The sequence below is a fragment of the Neolamprologus brichardi genome, chromosome 15 (assembly GCF_056152115.1).
Source record: "Neolamprologus brichardi isolate AB-2024 chromosome 15, ASM5615211v1, whole genome shotgun sequence".
Classification (NCBI taxonomy): Eukaryota; Metazoa; Chordata; class Actinopteri; order Cichliformes; family Cichlidae; genus Neolamprologus; species Neolamprologus brichardi.
In genome coordinates this window covers 20,728,636-20,752,536 of record NC_142118.1, presented here as the reverse complement: position 1 = coordinate 20,752,536, position 23,901 = coordinate 20,728,636, and the positions used below count along the sequence as shown (strand labels likewise).

Genomic DNA, 23,901 nt, shown 5'->3' with positions numbered 1-23,901 from the left:
AACCACAACAGTCAGCTCTCCTATTTATCAATCCCCAGTTTCATCCAAAAATGTCTTTATCCAAATTCTTCTAAATTTGTTCACTTTCTTTTAAATTTCTTCTTCTTAATAAAGATGAATGCAACATTTTTTTCAACCACTCAGCTTATCCACAAAAAGAAATGAGCTCCATGCTAATTGTTTTTAGCATACGCCAGTGGTTGTAGTGACCCTTGTGGTGTCCTCGGGTCAAAAATGGTCCCTAGGTGAATAGCAAACAAGTATATGGGAATCCCGAGGACACCGCACAAACAGTGCATACTGACATGCTAGCGTCAAACATCAGGGTAAGCAATTCTGTTAAATCCTTTCATAAAACATGTCGACTAATAGTAAGAATTAAAAAAAAAAAATCATTTTGCTGTTTTATGGTGTTTAAAAAACTAAACAGTATGACTTTGAGTGCTCACCATCATGCTTAAACTCTAATCATGTAGCAATAAATGAAAATGAAGTGCTCCGTTACACTTTTGGATGTTATTATGGATTAAAAACAACTATGACATGAAATCAAACGACCTTCAAGTCTGCAGACGGTTTCACTCAGAAACAAGCGGATATGTGAATAAAGAGAGCAGATATGAAGTGACTGATAAAAACTTATCAAAGCTGGTTTGTTTTTTCACAATATGGTCGTACACGTAGCTCTGCATTCATTTATTATAACACACCGGGTAATACAGAAGAGTTTTAGAAGCCAAATTTAGATGCAACTATAGTTTTGGCCAGCACACAGATATAAAACCTTTAGAGCAAATTTTATGTTAAAAGAAAAAAAACAAAAAGACCAACTAGCATTAGTACTCTAAACAGGACTGTAACGCTTCACATGACAACAACTGAACAGCTTCCACATGATGTCAGTAAACAGTGATTGAGGTTTGAAATGTTCAAATAATCTAAAAATAACATGGGAGTAAAATACCGTTTTTTTATTTAAATTAGAGACTAAGCAGTAAAAAAAAGCCAAGTATCAGCAACATCAGAAAATAAGAGGCCATTTAGGAGTCATTGCTTTAAAAAAAGAAAAAAAGAAAAAAGACCTTAAAAGAGCTTAGTGGGGTTTTATTTGTTTGTCTTCTTTTTCCTTTCTTTTGTAGAGAGGGGCAAATAAATAAGATCAAAATAAACTTACAGAGTAATAATATTGGTATATGATTTTAAATTCTGTTTGGACTCACAATTTCAAAATCGTTACATCCCCATTTTAAAATGCATGCACTACTAAAGGAAGAGTTGAACATTTTGGGAAATGTGCATTTCATGTTTCATCAATACCATTTTAAAACACTAACAAAATTAAGCCAGTAAAGGGCCTTAACACGTCATTCATTTAGTGGCCAACAGGGGGCAGCAACTCTGGTTTCACAACTGTATAAGAATAAGAATAACTTTATTTATCCCGAGGGAAATTCTTTTGTCATGTACATGCTCAAAGTAATTTTCAACTGTAGAGAGCATGCTAGACAGGCTGCCATCCGAGACGGCGCCGTATAGACGTCTAAAGGAAATGGCTCTACGCTCTTTTAATCTGTGAGTCTACAGATTAAACACGAGGCCTCGATCGCTAGTTCCACATATTAATTTTGGGTCCAGTTTGTAAGTGGTGACCTCATTAACAAACCAGAGGCTGCTTTACTTTAATTGACAAGTTGCTAACCTATGATTGTTCAATGTCATTGGTTTTTTAGTCAGACCCACCCCTCATTTATCATGCACAGTTTCAAATCATAAAAATGGCAAAAACAGATAAACCCCTCGGCTCAAGCCTTCATTAACCCAAAGGTTGACACTGAGGTGGCAAAGTCCATCTTTTAGTTACAGTCTGTTGGCAAGAAAGCATTGAAGCAAATACATTTTTAAAACAGATTTCCCAAAATGTTGAACTACTTCTATACAAAAAAAAAAGTTTCTTTGTCATTTCAGAAGACACCCAAAGCCATCTATTCATCCACCCATGGAGATGTAGCAGAATAATGCTTAAGACGACGTGTTCTGAGTACACTTATGATGCAACCCATTGTATTTTTGAGCTTTTTGTTGAAGTAAATTGCTTATTTATTGGGCTTCATCTGTCTTCCATTACAGCTTTTGAGTCAAGGAAGAAAATCAGTTTCAGACAAGTCAATAAATCAGTGCAAAGTGGATGATTCATGGAAAATGCTGCCAGCTCAAACTCTCACCAAAATCACATTACATCATTAGTAATCCTCATGTCTCAACCTTAGATGGCATTAAATCTATCAAATCACCCGTAGGGAAAGCAATTAAATCATTTACCATCTAGAAGCAATTAGCTTTGTCATGAGCAGATCCACTGACATTTTGAGCTGGACAACACCAACGTTAGCATGTCAACGATAGCAGTGACTCAATAAGTTTCTGGTGTCCCAGATTAAGAGCTGAAACAATTTGCCAACTGCGCTTTTCTTTGTTTTTGCCTCCAGATTTTGGATGAAATAATCTATAATGGAAACTAGTGTTGGATATTTCTTACCATTTTCTCACATTAAATGCAAGCAAAAAGCAATAAATAAATGTTAGCTGCAGCTTTAAAGGTGCAGACACACTGAATGACCAACTGTAATTAAAGGATGGATGAAAATGTGACTAAAATCTAAAAGAGGAAAAAAACCCATGAAAGCAAAAACAATACAGAGGAAAAGTGTGCGTTTGACTCAAAGAAGGTGTATAAAACTGATGAAGCCAAAAATCTCTGTAGTGTCTGTATTTATTGTGCAATTCAAGGTGTGTCAACACAAACACTGATCCAGATTCACTAAAGCATGAAGGAAGAGCGATGCCAAGTGTGCACACTGAGCGAAGATGAAGAGGAGAGCCGAATGCTTCAGGTTAGATTTAATCAATCGTGCTCATGCATTGAATTACTTTAGAGAAAGTATTCCTGAGTGATTCTGCAAAATAACATAGACAACAGTGAGTGCATTTGGGGCTGGTATTTTTAGTCACTGCTGCAATTATTCTTGAAGATACAGCGCTGCCAGGGTCAGGTTAGCACATAAAGGAGGACTTTCCTTCCCAGAAACTCAGAACAGATCAGTAAGAATGCAGAAATGAATCGATCAGTCCTGCAGTTAAAGGGCGAGTGCCTGAAATTTGCAGTAAAGATGGTTGATTGCTTGCTCGTTACTCTTTTTAAAGGGTGCAAATAAATGTCCAAAGCATCTCCAAATAGAAAGTAATAGTGGTGCAATTAAATCAAGAGATTGCCCTGCAATCTAGTCTTAGTGAATCTGGAGCTGAGTTCATAGATCATCAAGTAACTTTCAGGGTTTCTGCAGTTCTGAATGTAAGAGGTACAATAAAAAAAAGACAAATGGCAACAGACCCGTCTGACACGGTGCATAGACTGAAATGCATAATATACACACAGCTTTGACAATCTGAACCGTGGCTTACAGAGCAAATGGCATTTCTAGAAACTATCGGCCTGGGCTACATGAAGCTGTCGGCTTTGGTCTACCGAATAATCTGACTGCAACACAAGAATGAGCGCAATATATATATAAAAAAAATAAATCTAACAGAAACATAATTGTAAGTTATTTCTAGTTAAAAGACTATGGCATCTGTAATTGTCCATTTCAGTCGGCAGATTATTATTGGGGGGGTGTACTTTTTTTTTCCCCGCTGAGGGTGGCACATGATGTCATAAGGGCTCGTGTTCATTTACAGTTTGCATGTCTGCAAGCTCAGCAGTTGTCCCATGTTTGTCGTTTGAGGTGAGTTCCAGTGCTGTACAAGAAGAGGCATGCAGCCGTACAAGTTGCATGCGCGCCGGGGTGGAAGCGTCAAGTCCACTCCTGATCGAAGCTCAAAGATTAGGCTCAGACATTTATTGTTAAAGCAATGAAATGTAACAGTGTCCTGATTGAAAACTTTTTACACGGTGAAGCATCTGTTAGACTTCCTGCCGCCTCTGAAGGTTATTTTAATTATTTTTTTTTCCACACAACCATCAATGGGACTAGTTTGAGACGTTAGAGGACGACAATGCAACATTTAACTAAATGCAATTGTTCACAAAGAAGAAGAAATGTGTAGTTCTTGTCTTGCCACTGATATGAACACACAAAGAGTGGCAATGAATTTACCACCAACGTGTATGGGTTTCTTCAGAGGGCAACTCCTAGGCAGGTTAACGAGGGAAAACAGAAAATAAGTGCTCCTGCTGGTGACCAATGGAGTCCGACATGAAGGGAGGCGGTTAAGATTGTGACAGGAAAAAAAAGGTAATAAGTTCCAGTCCCGGTTTGGATAGCAGGTAAACAATCAAAGCCACCTCTACGTGACTTTTTTTTTTTTCCCCGGCCCTCATGTCCCCATTTTTGCAATTTTCCTGGCCAGTGTCAGACCTTTACTGGTTAGAATGGAATGACCAGAAGAGATGGACTTTAAGCCTAGCCCTGGATAACTGGACTGCTATCAAGGTCACATCCAGCCCAGGCTGGACATGTGTGAAGGTGGAAGAAGAGAGGAGACTTGTTAGAGGATGGCTTGTGGCCTTAATAGCTGGCCTGAAATTATCCTCCATGACGCTCGTAGCATCTAGTAGGTTAATCTGCGTGAATACTCCTCCGTATGTTAAGTTCCATGAAGGGAGCCGGGAGCATTTCAGTGCCCACCTGGCAGGGTTTGTTTGGTGGCTCGGGTAGGTCTGGGTGGATCAGGACTGAACTGTGGGTTGGCTGGTGACAGCGGGCTGGTTTCTCTCTGGGTCGCTGGCAGCAGTCAGATGTGGCTGGGTCATAAGAGGGGCGCAGAAGGCTGAAGGGGGAAAAAAGAGGACGTCAAAATCAGATTAAAAACAGCTATATCAGGTTAATTACAATTTTAATCATACTTCAAGAAGCTTCTGTCTTTTATTCCAGTCTTGGCAACTGTATATCCAACCTTAGCGCATACTGCTGCAGAGACAAGTAAGTGAAATTCCAACTATGAGGTTGCTTAGAATGAGCTTTTCATATTTTATTTTATTTTTTTCCACTGTGTATGTAGGACACATACAAACACCTTATCTAACAACGTAAACCTAACCACGCTTTGGCTATGCAAATAATGCACTGCTATTATTTGCATAGCCAATAATAGCAGTGCATAGCTTACACCTAATCCAAAAGTGTTATCCTAACTCTAGACATTCAATTTAAATTAAGTTATAGTATTGGTATCCTTGTTGTTACGGACATTTGATTTAATACTTGTGCTGGTGTGTCTGCACTGCTCTGCCAACACATGTTTATGTTGGAATTGGAGCCAATAAATATTTTACTGAGGGGGGAAAAAAAAGACTTCACAAGCAAGAGAAAACTAGTATCCATCTACATTAGCAGGCCTATAGCCCACACAGTAGATTTAACACTGTACTGTAAATCAAGGAACTAAAAGTTAATATTTAATGACTGTGAATAGCCACATCAAAATAAGCTGTTTGTCTGTGCAACACAACCATAAGTTAGAAAGCCCAACCACTAATTAAGTTACACAGACCACTTTCTCTATGTTCAAACGAAATGTTTATATTCCAAGTTTCACTTTTAAAATCATCATCCTTTGTATCTTACCTTCCTGCTTTTGCTAGTTGAGGCTTATCCACACCATCACTTTCCTGTAGAAGACAAAGGCAAACTTTCAAAATTAAGCCAAACATTGAAATACGGAGCATGAAATAAATAAGGTATAACTCTTCTGCCCTACTGTAAGGCCTCGTCTTATTCTAAGATAAAGCAAATCTCTTATTTTACCTGTAGGTTTTAGGGGAACTTACCTTTAAAAATTTTCTTATCGTACAATAGACCTGGAAATTACTTCAAGAATATCCAAGTTATCTATATAACTAGTTTTATGTTTTAAACAGCAAGCTATAAATTAGCCAAAGGGAACAAAGCTGTTACAAGAGGGGAAAAGGGTCATCAGTTTGTTTTTCCCCATCTTACAAATGTAATGCTGTGCAAAGTTAACTTTCACATTTCGGTGAATGTGATATAATATTCCATATCCCATCTGAATAACTTAATTTGGACCTCCCTTTTCACAGGACAAATGCTAAAAATATCCCATAATTGTATCATCTGACAACAAGCAGAAATAATGAGCACACAACAATATTGTACAAAGTGCCACCAACACATCATCACCATGCTCACGTTATGACAGCACCTAATGTGACACGGGTAAGGAATAAGAGACATGCAGGTGCAAGACGACTAGAACAACACAGTGACTGATGCAGTGAATGTGCATGACGATGGTAAGTGGACAGCAGGAGCAGTTTTTTTCTTTTTTCTTTTTTAAACGGATGAGTGAGTAAGCAGAAGCTGTGTGCTGCCAGGCAGGCAGCGGACATGCAACACGGAGCGTGAAGATGGGTGGAATGGGCCAAGATGGCTTTGTTTACATGACAACATGGATGGATGACAACGTGACACATAAAAAAAAAAAAAAAAACAAAATAAAAAATTTTAAAAAAAGCAGTAGATGTGGCTCTTACAAGTCATTTTAAATCTGGTACGCTCTCCCCAGGTCTATCTTCCACTACTGGGTTGACTGAAGTTGGCGACTGGGGCTCAGGTGGCGGCATTGGCATAGGCAGGGGGATGGGCATGCTCTTTCCTTCTGGGGTTTCTGGACCCAGATTAGATGTAGGCTGGCCTATGATTACTGTGTTACCTGTTGGATTGGAGCATGAAAACACGAATCCTGAAGCGTGAGAGCATGTTTAATCCACTAATGATGCAACAGAGACCTTAGAGCTGGCTTTGATTTTTGTATTTATTTATTAAAGTTAGTGTTTAAACTCTAGAAAGCAAGAAGTAAAATATTTTTTTAAAGAAAAGCTCAATTTAAAAGCAATAAATAAAGAAATAAAACACCTCAGCATGTTACAGTTTATGCATTCGTTATGCTTTGAAGCTTTATCACACGTTCAGATTTTAACACAGTCGAGCAAAGACAGGTCATTCTGTAAAATGTGTACACAGAAAAGTCCCCACTTCAGCAGACCTGCTGAAAGAAAAGGGCTACATCATGAAGAAACAATTTAACAGTTTTAATGAAACGAGCCAGAGCTGGAGGAGAGGCGTTTGTAGCTTCTTGTGCTCTACAGCCACATCCAACAGAAATATTTGCAGAATTTACAGCATTTCTTTTTAAAGAGATCTACAAATTGGCATTGCCATGTCACTTAATGTGATCAAATGCCTTTTCCCTTCTTTTCTGAGGTCTTGATTATACTTTCTGCATCTGTGAGCCCGCTTGGGTCAGTGTGGATGTCTGTATGCTGGCCAATTTCTTGTGACCCCGCAGGACTTTAAATTACAATGCACCAACTGTGTACGTGCCCCAGGTGGCAAATTTCAAGCAGACTTCAAAGAAACATAAGAGCAATGACTACCCGAGTGTCTCCAGCTGTCTGGAGTCTAATCAAAGCTTGAGCTGTCAGCACTATTGGTCTCTGCACAGTTTACTTCAGGTCTTACTCCATTTATTAACACTTCTGAATAGTTTCTGAAAAGCACATGTCACAGATTTCTTCAAGAGTGATCACAACTAAACTGGAGGGGGGTGAAAAATAAAACAAACTAGACTCATCAGCAGATTAATCTGCAGAAAATAACTTTAGAAGAAAGACATGACAATTTCTTCATGTTTATCATAATGATTCTGTGTAGAATAAATTTGTACAAGCACTGATTCCACTTTCCACATCACATGCACACAGCCTCAGGCTCATATTCTACCTGAGAACATTTACTGGATGACTTTATCAAAGTGGTTGACATTTAATAAGTGGTGACTACAATTTTTTGCCTCTATGACGCAAGTAAAAAAAAAACAAAAAAACTTTTTGTTTTGTCTATTGGATGCACAAATACCAATTCAGACTTGATCACAATTGAAAAATTACAATTTAGCACAAATCTGATGAGAAAATAAATGAAAGTCACACCTGATGAAGAGCAAGTGTGCTCGAATTTTCATGGAGCAACAAATCTGAACCATTAAAACTGAAAAATATTTATACATTTCATCCCAAACTCACATTATTTAGTTCAGCTTGAGCCGAAATGATGGAAAGAGAGATTATAGCCAACAAATAATCACACCAGAGGAAGTAAAAGCCCACCAGCGCACACTCATTTGTCTTGCGTGGTCTGCTTTTGGCAGCGGCTGACAGCATCAGTTGGTTGTCACCCGTCAGCCCTCAATAACTTTGCCCATTCCCTTTGTGGCTGCCTCCTAAGGCATGCTAGTTTTCTAAATACTGCCCCCCTAACTACGCTCACAGACCTCACACAGTGGCAGCTGTGGCCTGTGGGGGTTTGGCTGGTGAGTGGTTGTCCTTGTGAAAAAGACTTCATAGTCTAATCCACTGACCCTGCGATGTCAAACAAATCCATCATTTTTTAATGATCTTATTTGGGTTTCAACTGAACTATAATTAAATACTTGCAAGATGTTTCCAAAGTTACCAGTAACAGTGTTAAATAACCTTGGATTATGATTTTTCTTACCTCCGTCCTGATCTGCTTTGATCTGGGCCTCCAGGTCTTCGGGGTTGACGTACTGGTAGTTTTCATCGTCATCTGGAGGTTTGCACTTCCCGCAGCAGAAACAGCAGCAGCAGCAACAGCAGCAGCAAGTGAATAATGTACAGCACAGCACCAGACCCTACAGGGATTAACATGCAAACAGATTTTTAGCCATATGACACAGAGGATCTAAAAGAACTTTAATCTTAATCTCCAACAAATTATTGACAGCAAACAGTGAGGATTTCATCCAATCCTTTATAAACAGATTACAGATGTCATTTTGCACAGTCAGTGCTGCTGTCACCATATTCAGGACTCATGAATGCGTAACAATCATAATTTATCAAAGACAATCACATAAAGAAAGAAAGAAAGAAAAAAAAACACTCCCCAAAAATGTTTAATTTGTAATTTACCTAAATGGATTTTAGAGGCACAGAACATCTTTTGAGCGCAGGGACTGTAAAACCACATTACGAGCCTCACAAAGCCAGCATTCACTGCAGTTATGTTCGCACTCACTGTACTGTTATCCATCCCTAAACACTGACTATGAGGCACAGATGGAAAAGGTGCATTTCTGCAGACGCAGAGGGTGACAGCTCACACCAGCAAGAAAACACCAGATCACGTTTCACACTGTACTCACGCTACCAAGGTTGATCTAGCCTACTATAATCTGTAGCTATGATTAAAAAAAAAAGTGCCACCAATCAGGAATCAGCCTGGTAAAGCACGGGCTGCTGGGAAATTAGTCAAGTGTGAAACTCCTTTATAAAACTGATCACTACTTTGCTCTAAAAAAAAAAAATACCAATTAGCTCAGTTAACGGTTACAAATTATTATAAAATCAAAAATAATCCTGTTTAACACAAACAGCAGGTCAGTTTATTCTAGCAGACTTCTAATACACAGACCTTGAACTGCATTAACAATATGTTGCTGTTACAATATGCACCACTAAGTACACATTAACTCAAATAAAGGCATAAACCATTTTGTCCCAAAATGGTCAAATATATTTAGTAAATCCAACTGAGCCACTTTCACACACGGCTGGGTTGTTGGGACAATGCTGGGAGAATCAGGTCTGCATATTTCACAGGAAGTAGCCAACTACAGATATGTGCTGCCTTAGAAGAGCACGTATAAGTCAGGACATATATTTCTTTACTCTCACATAGGCTTAATTGGACATTGAGCCTATGTGTACCAGTGGGCTGTCAGGTTAAGGACCTTTGTATTCTGAGACAAAGCTCTTTAGGATAATATCGAGAATATGTGAAAACAGTTTAGAAGTCAGAGATTGCACACAAAAACACAAACACACCAACCTTAAACCACCATTTGGACATGAGAAAGTAGTATTTGACGCTCTCCTCTCCAAACTGTTCGGACACATAAAGGCCCATGGAGCCATATTCGTCGTAAATCTTCCTCTTGTTCTCATCATTTAAAATTGAGTTTGCATTGTTGATCTCCTTAAACTTCTCCGCTGCCTCTGGGTTGTCTGGGTTCTTGTCCGGGTGGTACTTCAGTGCTAGTTTTCTGTCAGGAGAGAAAGGAAAAGATAAACAAAATTATTGATCGTCTGCTCCAAATGTGCCAGAAAGAATCTGCTGCAAGTGTGAGTGAGGAAGAAATATCTTATGGTTCCCTCACAGGCTCAAGCCCAGGATGTCATGGTTTAAAATTACATACACATACAATTACAACCATATTATTTTCCACCACTTTCAACTCTAATGACTGGCTTAATCTTTTTCACATTATATTGTAGACTGTATACTGTACTCCTATCTAAAACTGATGAAAATAGCCTGACCATGGAACCAATCATAATATCCGATAGTTGTAGCTGTAACCATAACATTAAATACCTTAGTGAAAATGTCAGATGAAATTGTAAACGATTGTAAATTGTTATAAACTGCAAAGAAGGTGGAATGTCAACATGTCAGCTTGGGTTCTGGAAACTTTCAAACTGTTAAAAAATAAATAAATAAAAACTCTATTATGTCACAAGTCTATCCCACGCATGAAACTACATTAAAACAAGCAGCAGTATTATTTGTTTGTTCCATGAAAGTAAAATTAAAGCTTTAACTGTGATTTTGAGGCAGCTAATCAATTTGCACTTATCCTATTCATTTCTTGAATTATAAGAATCTGAAGTGTCTGAAGAATCTGAAGTAAATGCATTACAGATATCATTTGAAATGCTTTCATGTCAGTCGTCTGCACTTTTACAGACAGAATTTAACAGACAACTTGTAAAGAAATGTTTCTGAACAGCACTTGAGTTATCTGGCAGCTTATGAGTAAACACTATCAGGGAGACAAATACACACATTTGAACAGAGTAGTAGCACAGAATCCACCGGCTGTTCAAGCCTTCTCTTTCTGTTTGCAGACAAAGAAACTTGGGAGCAGTAATTTGTGAATCATGCAAAGCCACTAACGGTCCAAAATTAAGAATATGGGCAAAACAACAACAAAAAACTTTAATAAAGAGAAGTAACTAAAGTCCAGCTTACCTGTACGCTTTCTTGATTTCCTCTGCGGACGCTCCTTTCTCCAGACCTAGCACCTTGTACACACTCTCCCCAGAGGTGGACATCTTCCTTTGGGGGCGGGAAGAGTTTGGTTCAGCCATGGCTCACCTCTGTAATTAAAAGAGATCAAACTTATTAGGAGGTGCTGATACATAAAAAGCTCAGAATTTAAATATGATTTATTTAAAGAATCTAAACACTCAGGCCAGTGTTAATTACCAAAGTAGTGCAGAAGGTGAGGTTCACCAAGGCAGAGGTGGTGTAAATAATGAAGTAAATAAAAAGATACTGTTTTTCACTTTTCACTACAATAGGGAGACATAAATCAGCTGTTTATTATACCAAAGAAAATAAGGACACACCAGACAAAATAGAGTGCTACAAAAAAAACCCATAATCATAACACTCTCGGTTTGACTTGTATCTTACTTCCTGGTTCCTTGTCTGCCTCTCTACTGTTGTTCAGCATACCTCAAGTTTATGTCTGACCTTTATTGTTTCGGTTCACTACAGTGCTTACTTAAAATGCAATTTTCTCCAACAGTGAACAAATAACATCTTTAAAAACCCAATGTAGACTAAAAAGACAAACTGACGTAGTTGGCCAAGCTCTGGTGAACATACTGGAACATTTACCAGCTAAAGAGCCACATATTTACTTAAAGACTAAGTAAAATAGGGAATATAGTGTATGCTTTCTAATGACAAGCAACGGTGACTGCACAAGTTGCAGTACAGTTGCATGTTACACAGGATCTGTGTAGCATTAGATTGTCTCAGTTGCTTTCAAATGATCAGTTTTCCCATTTCTCAGCCTGTCCTCAAGCCTTCTGGTTTCAATAAGCTAAGATCACAATAGCAAAAAGCTCAGTGCTGCACTTCACATGCCAACGTGGCACATCACGATGGCCGTCTCCAAAAACACCCTTCATTCCCTTCATTAACCACCAATGATGATGTTGCTGTAACACTGCTAGATTTGAAAATAACTTTCTGCAACAAGCTTCAGTCAGCTTAAACTTGACAGTAATTAGTTCTATTGCACCATCTGGGCAAATCCTGTCTTTTTAAGACAGCTTTTGTTGTGCACGTCTTGGAGGCAAATGCAGTTATTTTTGTCTTCTCCGCCTCCTTCAGTGGAAATGCAGAGAGAAATGTTTAGAGAAAAGGGTATAACATCATACTAGCAACCCTGAGTATGCAAGCCACTGAGAAGAGAGTAGGAGCCGCCTGTTTCACGATTACTCCATACAAAATGGATTTCCGATGAACTACGATTACTGTACGCGTACACAAATACACTCACATTGAGTCATACTGAGCCACACGAATAATGCCACCCAGGTCATTGACTAAAGAAGATTACATTTTGCTGATCTCACAGATTACCCGTCCAAGTCCATGTCAGACAGGGCCAACGTTCTGGTCAGAGGCCAGCAAGACAACTGCACAGATATGTGCAACAAACCAATCGACTGTCATAAGCGTTTAACTGAAACCCTTGTAATTCTACATCCTGAATCCAAGGAATCCTTGACAGTAAATAATTAACACAAAAATGAAACACAACTAAGAGATGTATTCACACAGGATTAATATTTCCATCTGGCACACTTTGCCTTTGGGATTTTTATTCTACTCATTACAGACGAGGCAGATTTGCAAAAGGATTAAATTTAGATGAATATGTAACAGTTACTAATTAGAGAGACCACAGCTAACACTACAGATTTGTGAATGGGGCTTTTGTTATGTCATCTAACCATTACAAAGTTCCGTGCCATTAATATATGAACTCAGATATTAACTTTATCAATATTGTACCATTCTGAGTAATGTCTGTAAGAATTAACTAGTTCCTCTCATTTAATTGTGTATCTGAAACATGTTTTTGAAGTGATTATAATTAAGCGGGATCTACTATGCTTATTTCTTGCTCCATATCTTATTTTTGTTTTACTCCTGGACTAGAGTAGCTTTGCATGAATCAAAGGTTCAAGTTATCCTTATTTATGTTATACTGGGCTTTGGTCCAGCCCCTTAATTCACTGGTCTGAAAAACAAAACAAAGCTAATGAAATGGTCAGACATAACAGAGCTGCATATCAGATAAGCAAACATTGACTCTCTGCCTTTAACATATACAGGAACCCTGGAATATCTTCACACATTGAACCTGAACTGCACTTAAACCTCATTTTGTGCCATTTAATGGCAAGCAAATGTTTAACTGCATGCAAAACATCTTGTGTTTCTGAGGGTGTCCTTCAAAGAAGAGCCTTTGCTTCTTTTATCAAATCTGCAGTTTAATGTTAATTTTGCATTTAACAAGAGGGAAAAAGATCAAATTCAATTCAACCGCTAACTCAGAACCAGTGAGAGAAAACAACTTTGTTGATATTGCGTTCTCATCCAGATAGTTAAGAGCCCCCTGATGTGAGAACAAAATAATTGGCTTCACACTGCTTATGTGGATTTGCAATTTTAACAGATGGTACTTAAAGGTAGCATATTTTATTCTGTTAGTTCCCAATTCAGTCAGATCTACAGATTTAGGTGACTTTAGAGTTTATATAAACACAGAGCAGACAAAACAAAACCTCTGAAACACTCTGGTTGCATGACGAATATTTTTGGAAAAAAATTGCAGCTCATAAATGTGAAACTCATGTTCTCTCAGCTCATTGGATTCACAGCTGGCTGATTTAGGAAACGACCTTGCTCTGGTTGGAGTGTCTCTGCAGGATAACATTGATAGCACATTCAATTAAAGAAAATAAAATCGAATAAAATAAATGGCATTTATATTTCACTGTATAAAATAAATCTGTACACAAGGATACATCTTAGAATGAACTCCTGAGTCGATAAGCAGAAGTGTCATAATGAGCACACGTGACAACCACCGTATTGTCTGCCAGACTGTACCGCTGGAGGACTCTCACATATTGCATAACAAAGTATGTTCATCACCCTTTTATTACAAAGCATTTGTTAATTCTTCTTACAGTCTGACTTTCCATTTACAAGTAAGCGTTTATTGTTTTCTTGTTTATTGTTCTTTCCCACTTTCTGTATATCCACCACTTTTGACCTCCATCAGTTTGCCTACTGCACCAACAGGTCAACAGAGGACACCATCACCACAGCGATCCACGTTGCCATGACTCATCTGAACAATCCCAGCTCTTATGTCAGAATGATGCTCAGTGGCTTTGTACCTGCACTAAGCACAATGACAACAGTGTATCTAATCTAAAGAAAAATCTATTTGAATAATAATAATATTAATAACATCCAAAATATTATACAGATCTATTGATAGCTGCAGCAATAACATAATAACTGGGTTGTGCTAAAAATGCACACTGGAGACTGGAAAAAAAGACAAAATCCAGTAAGGCTTTTGACTGAAATAAACCCTCCAAATAAGAGTTCAAAAAGGACAATTTTTCCTCTGTGATGGAAGCTCTGCAGGTCCAGATGGCGTTACTGTTGGAGCCAAGAGAGCTGATGTAAATACATCTCCAAACATGGTGCACAAAACAAGGGGCAGGCATGCAGGCAGGAGGGGCAGCATTTATACAGACAAGCCTTCAATATTCCTCCTAAAATAATCCTTTGTGATCACCAAGCTGCTCTGAGGAAATGTACTATGCTTTGATCAAACTGCAACTCACAGCGAAGCAATCGATCGAGGCCCACTCAGCCAGGTCTATTAGGTTAATTAGCCAACTGCAGTCTTAGTGGTGCAGACTTTAGAAATCCGCCCAGCATGTATGCAAATGGAGCTCGCTGATATGAAACGACAATATGAAAATGAACCAACAGGAGTACAAAAGCTGGAAACGCAGGAAAGAGAAAGGAGTCACTGCCAAGCATTAGACAATGAGCCTTTTAAAGGGAAGATATTTATCAAAGTTTAACCACCATTTGTTTGAGGCTTTTTGCTGAGACGGTGTCAGATTAGAGGGAGAGAAAGTAAGTGAATGAGTTTTACACAGGTCTAGCTGACAAAATAAGACACTTTCAGCCAAAAACACAAGAAGGTTTGTGGTAGAGATGAGCCTGAACAGTCAACTAGAGGATCAAACCTTGTTGCTAGATGTTTGTTGTTTACCAGAAATGCTAGATGATGAATCTACTCGTGTAAAATAATATTAACCTACAACACCACCTTCCACTAATCAGGGCTGCAGAGCCTCTATCTTTTTGAGATGGGGAGATTCAAATAGATGTAAATAAGCAAGATAGGTTGACAGCCCTGTGAAGCAGCAGAATTCCAACTAGAGCTGGGCAATATGAAGAAAAACTAATATCGCAATTTTTTTTAGGCTACATCGCAATACACAATATTTATATCATGATATAAATATATGTTAATATATATGTTTAAATAACCTCCATAAACAAATGTTATTTTCAACCATATAGTGCCTAGAATTGCACTGGTATACACATTCAAATCGACCATTCAATATTTATTTTTCTACTTTGAACACAAAAAATCTGAATGAATTGAAATGTTTTATTTTAACCATCAGTTGCACACAGAGGTTTTTCACAAACAGCCTTACTGTGACAGTAAGCCTCTTTCTGTGGTCAACATTAGGCCTTTAACAAATGAGTACATCAAGCAAATAAGCAATAAAACAACTGAGATTAAAAAGATGCTCTTTTGTACTTGTAACTAGGGCTGCACGATTTTGCATAAAATGAGAATCACGATTTTTTGGCTAAGAATTGAGATCACGATTCTCTCACGATTTTCTTTTCCAGTATAAATATTTATTGCACTTATTAACTGCACGTCAACTTTGTAGCAGTTGAGACTGAACATAAAAACAATAAATAAACATAAAAATAACAAATGTCTCACATTTTGTTGTTGCCGCAAAATGTTGTACTGCTTGAAATTCTGTCTCCACCATTGCTCGACACTGCGTGTATAGAGCAGGTAGTGCAACAATAGAAAAATAGTTGCGGGACGGCACTGTGTAGTGTTTGTCTAGGGTGTTGATTATGTTCCTAAATCCCTCGTTTTGCAGTGTTGATGGGAGCCATATCTTTGGTCAGGTGATAAGTAATAGCCTCCGTAATTTCTTTGTGCCTGCGGGAGTTCGACGGGTATGGGGAAGCGCTGTATAAGGTTCCCGTTATTGATGTTTGGGTGGTTGACCAGGACGGATTTTCTCCTGTCACTTTCTCGTCATCCCTGACGTGTTCTCCGTTGTTTTTTTCCCTGCCAACTTTAGCAGCCAGCTTCTGTATCATGTGGTATAAGGCTCCGCCCTTGCCATTTGTTGAGCAGGAAGAGTAAGCGCTTGTTTTCATGCAGATTACATCCCAGATCAAAATGCGGTACAATCGTCGTCGTTTTTTTTTTTTTTTTTTTTTTAAATCGTTGTCATTTGGAAATGAGATCGCACATAAGTATGAATCGAGATCGCGATTTTCTAACGATTAATCGTGCAGCCCTACTTGTAACATATAAAATTGTAAGATAAAAGCTGCGATTAATGATGCATGGGAGAAAAAAAATCTCAGTGAATTACATGGAGACATACTCAATGGTTATGATAAAGCCACTTTAACCATCGTAACCACAGCCCGGCACAATATACAAAGTCAGTCACAGATTAACCACTAAATCACAGAAAAAGAGGTGTTTTAAGATTATGATTTTGACATTTAGGGCTCTGCATGGACAAGCACCAACATACATCAGTGATCTTTTACATCCTTACATCCCCAGCAGGTCCCTGAGGTCATGTGATCAGGGCTTGCTGGTTGTCCAGCACACGAGGTTGAAAACAAAAGATGACAGAGCTTTTGTAACTGTGGCCCCAGCTTGTGGAACGCTCTCCCATTGAACCTGAGACCTGTGGACTCCGTCATGTCTTTTGAAAAACAGCTAAAAACTGATCTTTTTAAACTTGCTTTTGGTTGATTTTTGTTTTTATGTTTTAGCTTCTGTGAAGCACTTTGTGATTTTATTCTTGAAAGGTGCTATATAAATAAAAATTTACGTTACTTTTTTCAAAAGTAGATTAACCATTGAATGTTAGAGAATTTTAATTTCGTGCACTCATTCTACAGCTTAAAATTAAATATGAAATTTTTTAATATCCTGCTTGTTACGGGATAATGTGTGGATAGCTTCCAGTACTTTTTCCTGCAATTTTACATTCATTTCTTAGACTATAAGCCCAAGAAGACCTGCTACAACAGCTTTTCCTCATATTGGGAAAAAAACTGAGATGAATTATTCTTCTTAAGATGCCATAGGCTGTTCATCATTTTTATAAAAGAAATGTTTAATAAATGTGCACCCTTTCAGAATGTGCTTCTTTACATTAAAAGAAAGGGCTGTTGTTTGTTTGCTGTGTGTGTAATATTCTGGACTTTCAGATATTTTACACGCCTTCACTTTTGAATGTGAGACACAAACTTGACACTTGTTAAATCCTAAATAACCAAAAAGTGAAAGTCATAAGGACATAAATGTTAATTGTGTAATTTAATGGCTTACTTTTACAATGCCCTCTCTTTGCCACTAGCTATAAACTGTCAAAGCAAAGCAAAAAACAAAAACAAATAACACAAATTACACAAATAAAATGTTTCTCTCAGTTTTAAAGTGGCTTTAATAAATTCTAGTCCTGGAATGTTGACATTTGCTCGTCTCACTCAAAAATCTCTGCTTCCACTTTAATAATCCAAACTAAGCTAAACTGACTATTAAATTCAGGTTTGTTTATTTACAATAAATAAATCCTACAATAATACAAAGAAAACAGAAAACTCCAATAATCGTATGACCCCCTTTGAGCCAGCACTTTAGTGACTATGGGAAGAAAAAAACTCCCTTTTAATTCGAAGAAACCTTCAGCAGAACCAGGCTCAGGGAGGGCCGGCCATGTGCCGCAACCATTTGGGTGTGAGGGGAGGAAAACGGGACGAATAAACACTGTGAAGGAGAGCCAGAGATTAATAATAACTAATGATTAAATGCAGAGTGATGTATAAACACATAGTGAGTGAAAAAGAAACACTGTGTTGTTCATGGGAAGCCACCAGCAGTCTAGAGCTATTGCAGTGTAACTATGAGAGGATTCAGGGTCACCTGATCCAGCCCTAACAATACACTTTATCAAAAAGGAAAGTTTTAAGCTTAGTCATAAAAGTAGAGAGGGTGTCTGTCTCCTGAATACGAACTGGGAGCTCTCGCCACACAAGCTGAAGGCTCTGCCAAAAGGCAGTTAATAAAATATATATTATTACAGCAACTTAAAGAGACAGAGGCAGGCTATAAAAGATCCATATTTAACAGTACGTATTTCCACTGATATAACTAATAATTGACATAATTCAATTTTAAGGGTACTTACAAGCACATTTCTACTGGTGATATTTTTGAGCACAGATAAGGAACAGATCCATATGTAGGAGTACTTAAATGATCATTTTCTGAACGTTATTATTAGTAAAGAACAAAGGCATCTGACTTCTGCTTTGCTCCAGCTGAACTAAGCTTTTCTATTCCTTAAGAATGGAGTGTTTGTCAAAAACCACAAGTGAAGAGAATCATGTGAGAACTGCAAGCAAAAACTCCCTAAAAAGTCCTCGATCAGCGAGGACAGCAGCTCTTCAGACAGTCTGCAACACTGCTGGGTTTAAAATAGACGTCTTTGTTGTTGAAAATAACTGTGGCTTTTAAAGGTGTGTAACATGATAACTATGTAATCGAAGCAGTCGCCCTGCCACACAGTTTAACAGATCTCTGACACACTGCTGGAAATTCAGTGTAACAGTGAGTTCATTATTACACAATACTGAATATAAACAGTTACACTCCTGGTATGCAGTACTGCAGCTGCTCTTAAAAGGTGCATACTTTTATATGCTGTATGTCTACAACTGGGGCCTACTGCATCTTATTATACTGCAACTTGAACTTTGACCATCTTGTTGTGGGAAGCTGATGGAGAAGATTGTGGCCCCAAAAGCAAGCTAAATACTTCACCCAAAAGTCTGTAACAAATTTGAAAAGTTTTCTTTTCAAATTTGCAGAACCTTTCATTTTGATTCAACTGACAAATCAGCTAAATTCAAAAGAGCTACTGCTCTCAAGTGTGTTTAAGGTCATTGTAAAGGACCTTAATCATGTCTGATCACTTCTGCCCCTGTTTTTGCCAAGTCAAACTCTCTCAACCAACCAGCTGAGCAACTGACAGTTACGTTGTATAGTTAAGGAAACAATCTTTGGCTTTTTCATTCTTCAACCTCAGCTAACGGGTTTAGTCAGTAGCTTCAGGTTTTTCTGAAATAAAATCAAGTTAATTTTGTCAATTATGTCCATTGTTAGAGTTTGAAAAGAGGAACATACAGGATATGCACACTGTGCAACAACATCTCAATCACACGTTGCTACCCCTTGATCAGTGAGATTTGCCCCTCACTCTTCACTTGCTCTCGATTTCAACACACCAAGATAGAGATAGTGAAAAAGCTAAGCCCAAGATTCATGACTGGTGATGGCACACTGACTACATCCATGTTCTACACAGAGCCAAGAAACCAACCAGTATTCTGGATCTAAAATAAACTGCGTAAATGACCACGACAGACCCTGGTGCACGTTCATGCTTCGCAGCATACTTTATTAACACTTTCACGGTTGCTGTACATCCGCACCCAGGGCTGCAGCTCTCCCGCTGCTAGCTCAACATAACGACCACAACAACAACGCCAACCACAGGACCCAGTACAATATTTAATTCGGCGGGGCGTGATTGCGGATGCCGTGCAGGTGCGTCCGCCTCCTCTGCACGGCACCGCAGGCCACGCCCCGCCACAAACTGATTATTCAATACTAACTTGAAAGAAACCAAACAGAATTGAAAGTAGAGCTGGGCGATATATTTTTATACGAGATATAAGATGTGACAATATCCTTTATATCGATATAGTCTATGTTACGTTATAACTATACTTGTGGAGCCGCAAGTTTACCTCTATTTCGTCCACTTTTGTCTTTACGCAACGTTACTCGACCTCGCCCCTCCTTCACTGAACACAACTCCCCCTCCTCCCCCATCGCTTCACCTGCAGCGACAAGATGGACACGGCAAATCTCCGTTAGCGAGTTGCGGGGCTGGACGCCGTCAACGTGTTAGCTAGCTAACCACGCTAACGAGCTAACCACGCTAACGCCATGCAGCCCAGAGGCGCTGCACAACCTAAAATCCTTTCATTTTCTCAAAAGTTGACAGCGCGTCTAATGTATGAATTCTGGTTGTGCTTGATGGCCGCGAACCGATTTTATGTGGTACACGGCGCTCAGCAATCTGTCAAAAAATGTTTTAGTACGACTTTGGTAAGCTACGGAGCTGCACCGGCTTGATGGATTGTCGGAGCATTACGGCTACCGAGGAGCCTCGCGGAGTGATACGTACTGTGCTTCAACGTAATATTACCGTATTGTGTGTAAGGACCATAAATGGCACCTGTTAAGAGACGTGGTTACGAAGAGGATTTCAAACTCAATGCTGTCAGTCACGCAGTAGAAGTTGGGAACAGAGCAGCTGTGAAATCTTTGTTATTATGCTCAGCGTCTTTTAGTTTACATTTTGACTGCACAATTGTGAGCTTTTTGTTACGCACAAAAACAACATTGTTTTCTTTTATTTATGGAGCATTATTATTTAATAAATGCTGATAATTTATTTTTGAGTAAATTTTGTGTACATCTATGCTCTATGTAAATAAAAATGCCTGTGTGACATCTGGGACACAGCTTTGACTAAGAACTCTCTTTTTGTTCTTACTTTATGGCTAAAAAAAAAAAATCGAGATATATATCTTATATCGCCGTCCAGGCAAAAAATATCGAGATATGAATTTTGGGTCATATCGCCCAGCCCTAATTGAAAGCTCTTCAAAAAGTGAACAAAGATTCTTCACTGTTTTTTCTGATTGTAAGCTCAACATTTTAGGTTTCTGAGTGCAGGACAGGGTGGAGAAGAGAAGGGAAATATGATAATGGACCTTTTAAATGATTATAGATTTGAAAGAAAAAAAAAATCTGACACTGGCATTGAGTCTTAAAATAACTGTTGTTTGTCATTTTTTCAAGTTTTTGGGTGTTCACTACTTGACCTACAGAAACAACAACAACAACAACAACAACAACTAAACTTGCCTTAAAACAACTGAGCCAGTCCTCTCCTTTAAGATCAGGGTCATATGATGGCTATTAAAGTAGATAAAATATGTCAAATTAAATTAAGTGATATATAGTAAACCTTTATGGCCTCTGGGTATTTGCTTGGTTGGTAATTCAGCCTCAAACATCAACTGCTGCTACAAACGTGCAGCTGTCTTTATGTATAGTCGAATGCATTCAAGCTTCTACTATGGGGAAAAAAGAACAGCTGTACAGCTCACAGAAACAGGACAACAGCCAGCACTACCATGAGCGTTACTGTGGACGTCAGAGTATTTAACATCAATGCATGAGATACTGTTTAAGTTAGCAGCTCAATCATTGAGATTATTGTTAATTTATGAATCAATCTAATGGTACTTCTGCTATGTATGACAAAAGAAATTTTCTTCTCATTCATATGTCAAAACTCAGTCATCTTGCTGTTGTCATCAAAATACAAACTCAAATCTTCTTAGTCTACAGAGAATAAGTAGAGGTCTAATCCAGGGCCTTGACTTACATATTTAAACAAACCTGTAGAGGTTAAGGGCAGGAAGAATACAGCCTTCTAATCAAATATAGAGAATATTTATATTACAAAGAGAAATATAATAAGAAAGATTAGGATCTTAATACTGTGGATGCTTAATCAGTATCCACACTAATAAATAAGACAAGAGCTAAGCCTCGTCCAATAGTTAGTTTACAACATTGGAGAAAACCAGATAACCCTCACATTTGAGGAGATGAAGCCAGACAGGGAATAATATCAGCATTCCCTTAGTGAGAGATTATGTAAGGTGTTCCTGTGATGTTGAATGCAGGGCACAACAATCTATATGTACACAATGTAGATCTTAAATGAGCAGTGACCTATTCTAGGTCTTTAAATTACTTTAACTGCACAGACAATCAAATATCTAACGGAAACCTAAAATTATTTCCCCATTCTTGCCTGTATCTGTGTACTTCCCAATATTTATAGATGAATACAACATTTTTTTTTCAATTCTGATAAAATGTAGATGATCAGTTTCTTTTTTTGTTGTTCTTGCTTTACACGATTACACATAACAGACACACATGGGCAGGGATTTAACCCAGATCTTCCATTTACTCAGTCTTGCCAAGCTTATTCTATTTTACAGCAACAGAGAAAACCAGAAAATCCTCACATTTCAGAAGGTCAAGCCTGAAATGATCAAACCGTCTCACAGGTAGGCTGCAGAAGCAGGGTCTTCTTGAGAGAGTAAGTGCAGAGGAAAATGGTCTTTTTCCCTAATTGGGTCATTAGATCAATTCTGAATCTAAACAACCTGAATGCAAATCAGGGGCTTAATTTTGTCAGATTCTTATTTTTCATGTATGTGTAGAGTCAAAATAACCTAAATACTATTACACCACCATATTTAAGCCCACAGCAGGCAGCCCCCTGAGAGAAATGGGTTTTGTGGCATGTTAGGATAAAGATGAGGGTGTAATAAAGGAAGGAGTGGTGCGTGATTGTCGTCTGTTTGTCCTTGTGCAGCGCTAATCCCTTTTGCTAATCTCCCAGCACATGGGGAACTACTTTCTATTTTACACCCCGCCATTCATAAATCCGTGATACCTTGTTTTATTTGGTTTATTCTGCCATTAATTTTGCCTCCATCTTTCTTAATCAACTAAAAATAAACCTGTCGTCCCCACTGTGGCGATGACAAATAGTTAGCCTTGCTTCTAAGGAGATCATTCTACCACTAAATACATTTCATTTATGGAAAATAATTTAATTAATAAATGCACCAAAAATATGCATTAATCAACCATAAAGCTGGCAGCAACCAATGTGCATTGGACATGGAGATAGACCAGCCTCCATCTATAGTACATTTAAATGGTAAAATCACATTTAAAATCAGGAGAATTTCCATTAGACTTTTAAGACATCAGCACTCGCCAAAATAAATCCATTTAATTTTGATTGCACTTTTTTTTTTTATTCATTTCGACTGCAGAGCAAATTCTCAAGTTTGCAATCAGTCGGCATCGAAATATATCTCGCTGCCGACTAAACTAACTCGTTATAGATGAGCTTCATGGTGGGGTTAACAGACCAGGGCGAACCTTAAATTGACAGATTTTTGAATGGGGTTTGGTGTACGTGACCGTGACACCTACCCACGGTTAGCTAACCTCACGCTAGCTAATTTAGTGCCCCCAAACGCCTTACCTTGTGCAAACTGAACTCTGTATATCTCGCTGTACGGTTAGCTGGATCATAGAGGCATCCGAGTTAGGCTCTTAACTCCCAATTAACGGTCGGTATCACGGTGCCGTTAGCCCGCTAGCAGCCCTCTGTAGCCGGCGGGTTGCTGCTGCTTCGTGTATGGCTCCTCCTTCCAGGAAATGAAGGAAGAAGTTGCTCAGTTTTGCCAGAGCCGATATAGGAGAGACGCTCCACATCCTACTAATCCCGTAGCACAAGAAATTGGTGCACTCAGCCGCCGAAGCACCAGGGGGCGACAATCAGATAGTAGTGAAGCGCCAAAATGTGATTCT

General features: G+C 38.5%; 1 protein-coding gene across 1 annotated transcript; it reads right to left on the bottom strand.

Annotated features, from left to right (window-relative positions):
* Positions 1 to 1,087: 1,087 nt before the first annotated feature.
* On the bottom strand, positions 1,088 to 23,811 carry dnajc5ga (DnaJ (Hsp40) homolog, subfamily C, member 5 gamma a). The gene is made up of 7 exons (XM_006793545.3): positions 23,573 to 23,811; positions 11,133 to 11,260; positions 9,930 to 10,143; positions 8,574 to 8,730; positions 6,551 to 6,729; positions 5,625 to 5,668; positions 1,088 to 4,827 (listed from the first exon to the last, which is right to left on the bottom strand). The coding sequence occupies exons 2-5, from the start codon at positions 11,249 to 11,251 to the stop codon at positions 6,554 to 6,556; spliced, it is 666 nt and encodes a 221-aa protein (XP_006793608.1). The 5' UTR covers positions 11,252 to 11,260; positions 23,573 to 23,811; the 3' UTR covers positions 1,088 to 4,827; positions 5,625 to 5,668; positions 6,551 to 6,553.
* Positions 23,812 to 23,901: the final 90 nt, after the last annotated feature.

Coding starts and splice junctions, on each gene's coding strand:
- dnajc5ga (XM_006793545.3), bottom strand. CDS start 11,251: ATGGCTGAACCAAACTCTTCCCGCCCCCAAAGGAAGATGTCCACCTCT. Junction 10,144..11,132: donor GAAATCAAGAAAGCGTACAG/GTAAGCTGGACT, acceptor CTCTCCTGACAG/AAAACTAGCACTGAAGTACC. Junction 6,730..8,573: donor CAAAGCAGATCAGGACGGAG/GTAAGAAAAATC, acceptor CCAATCCAACAG/GTAACACAGTAATCATAGGC.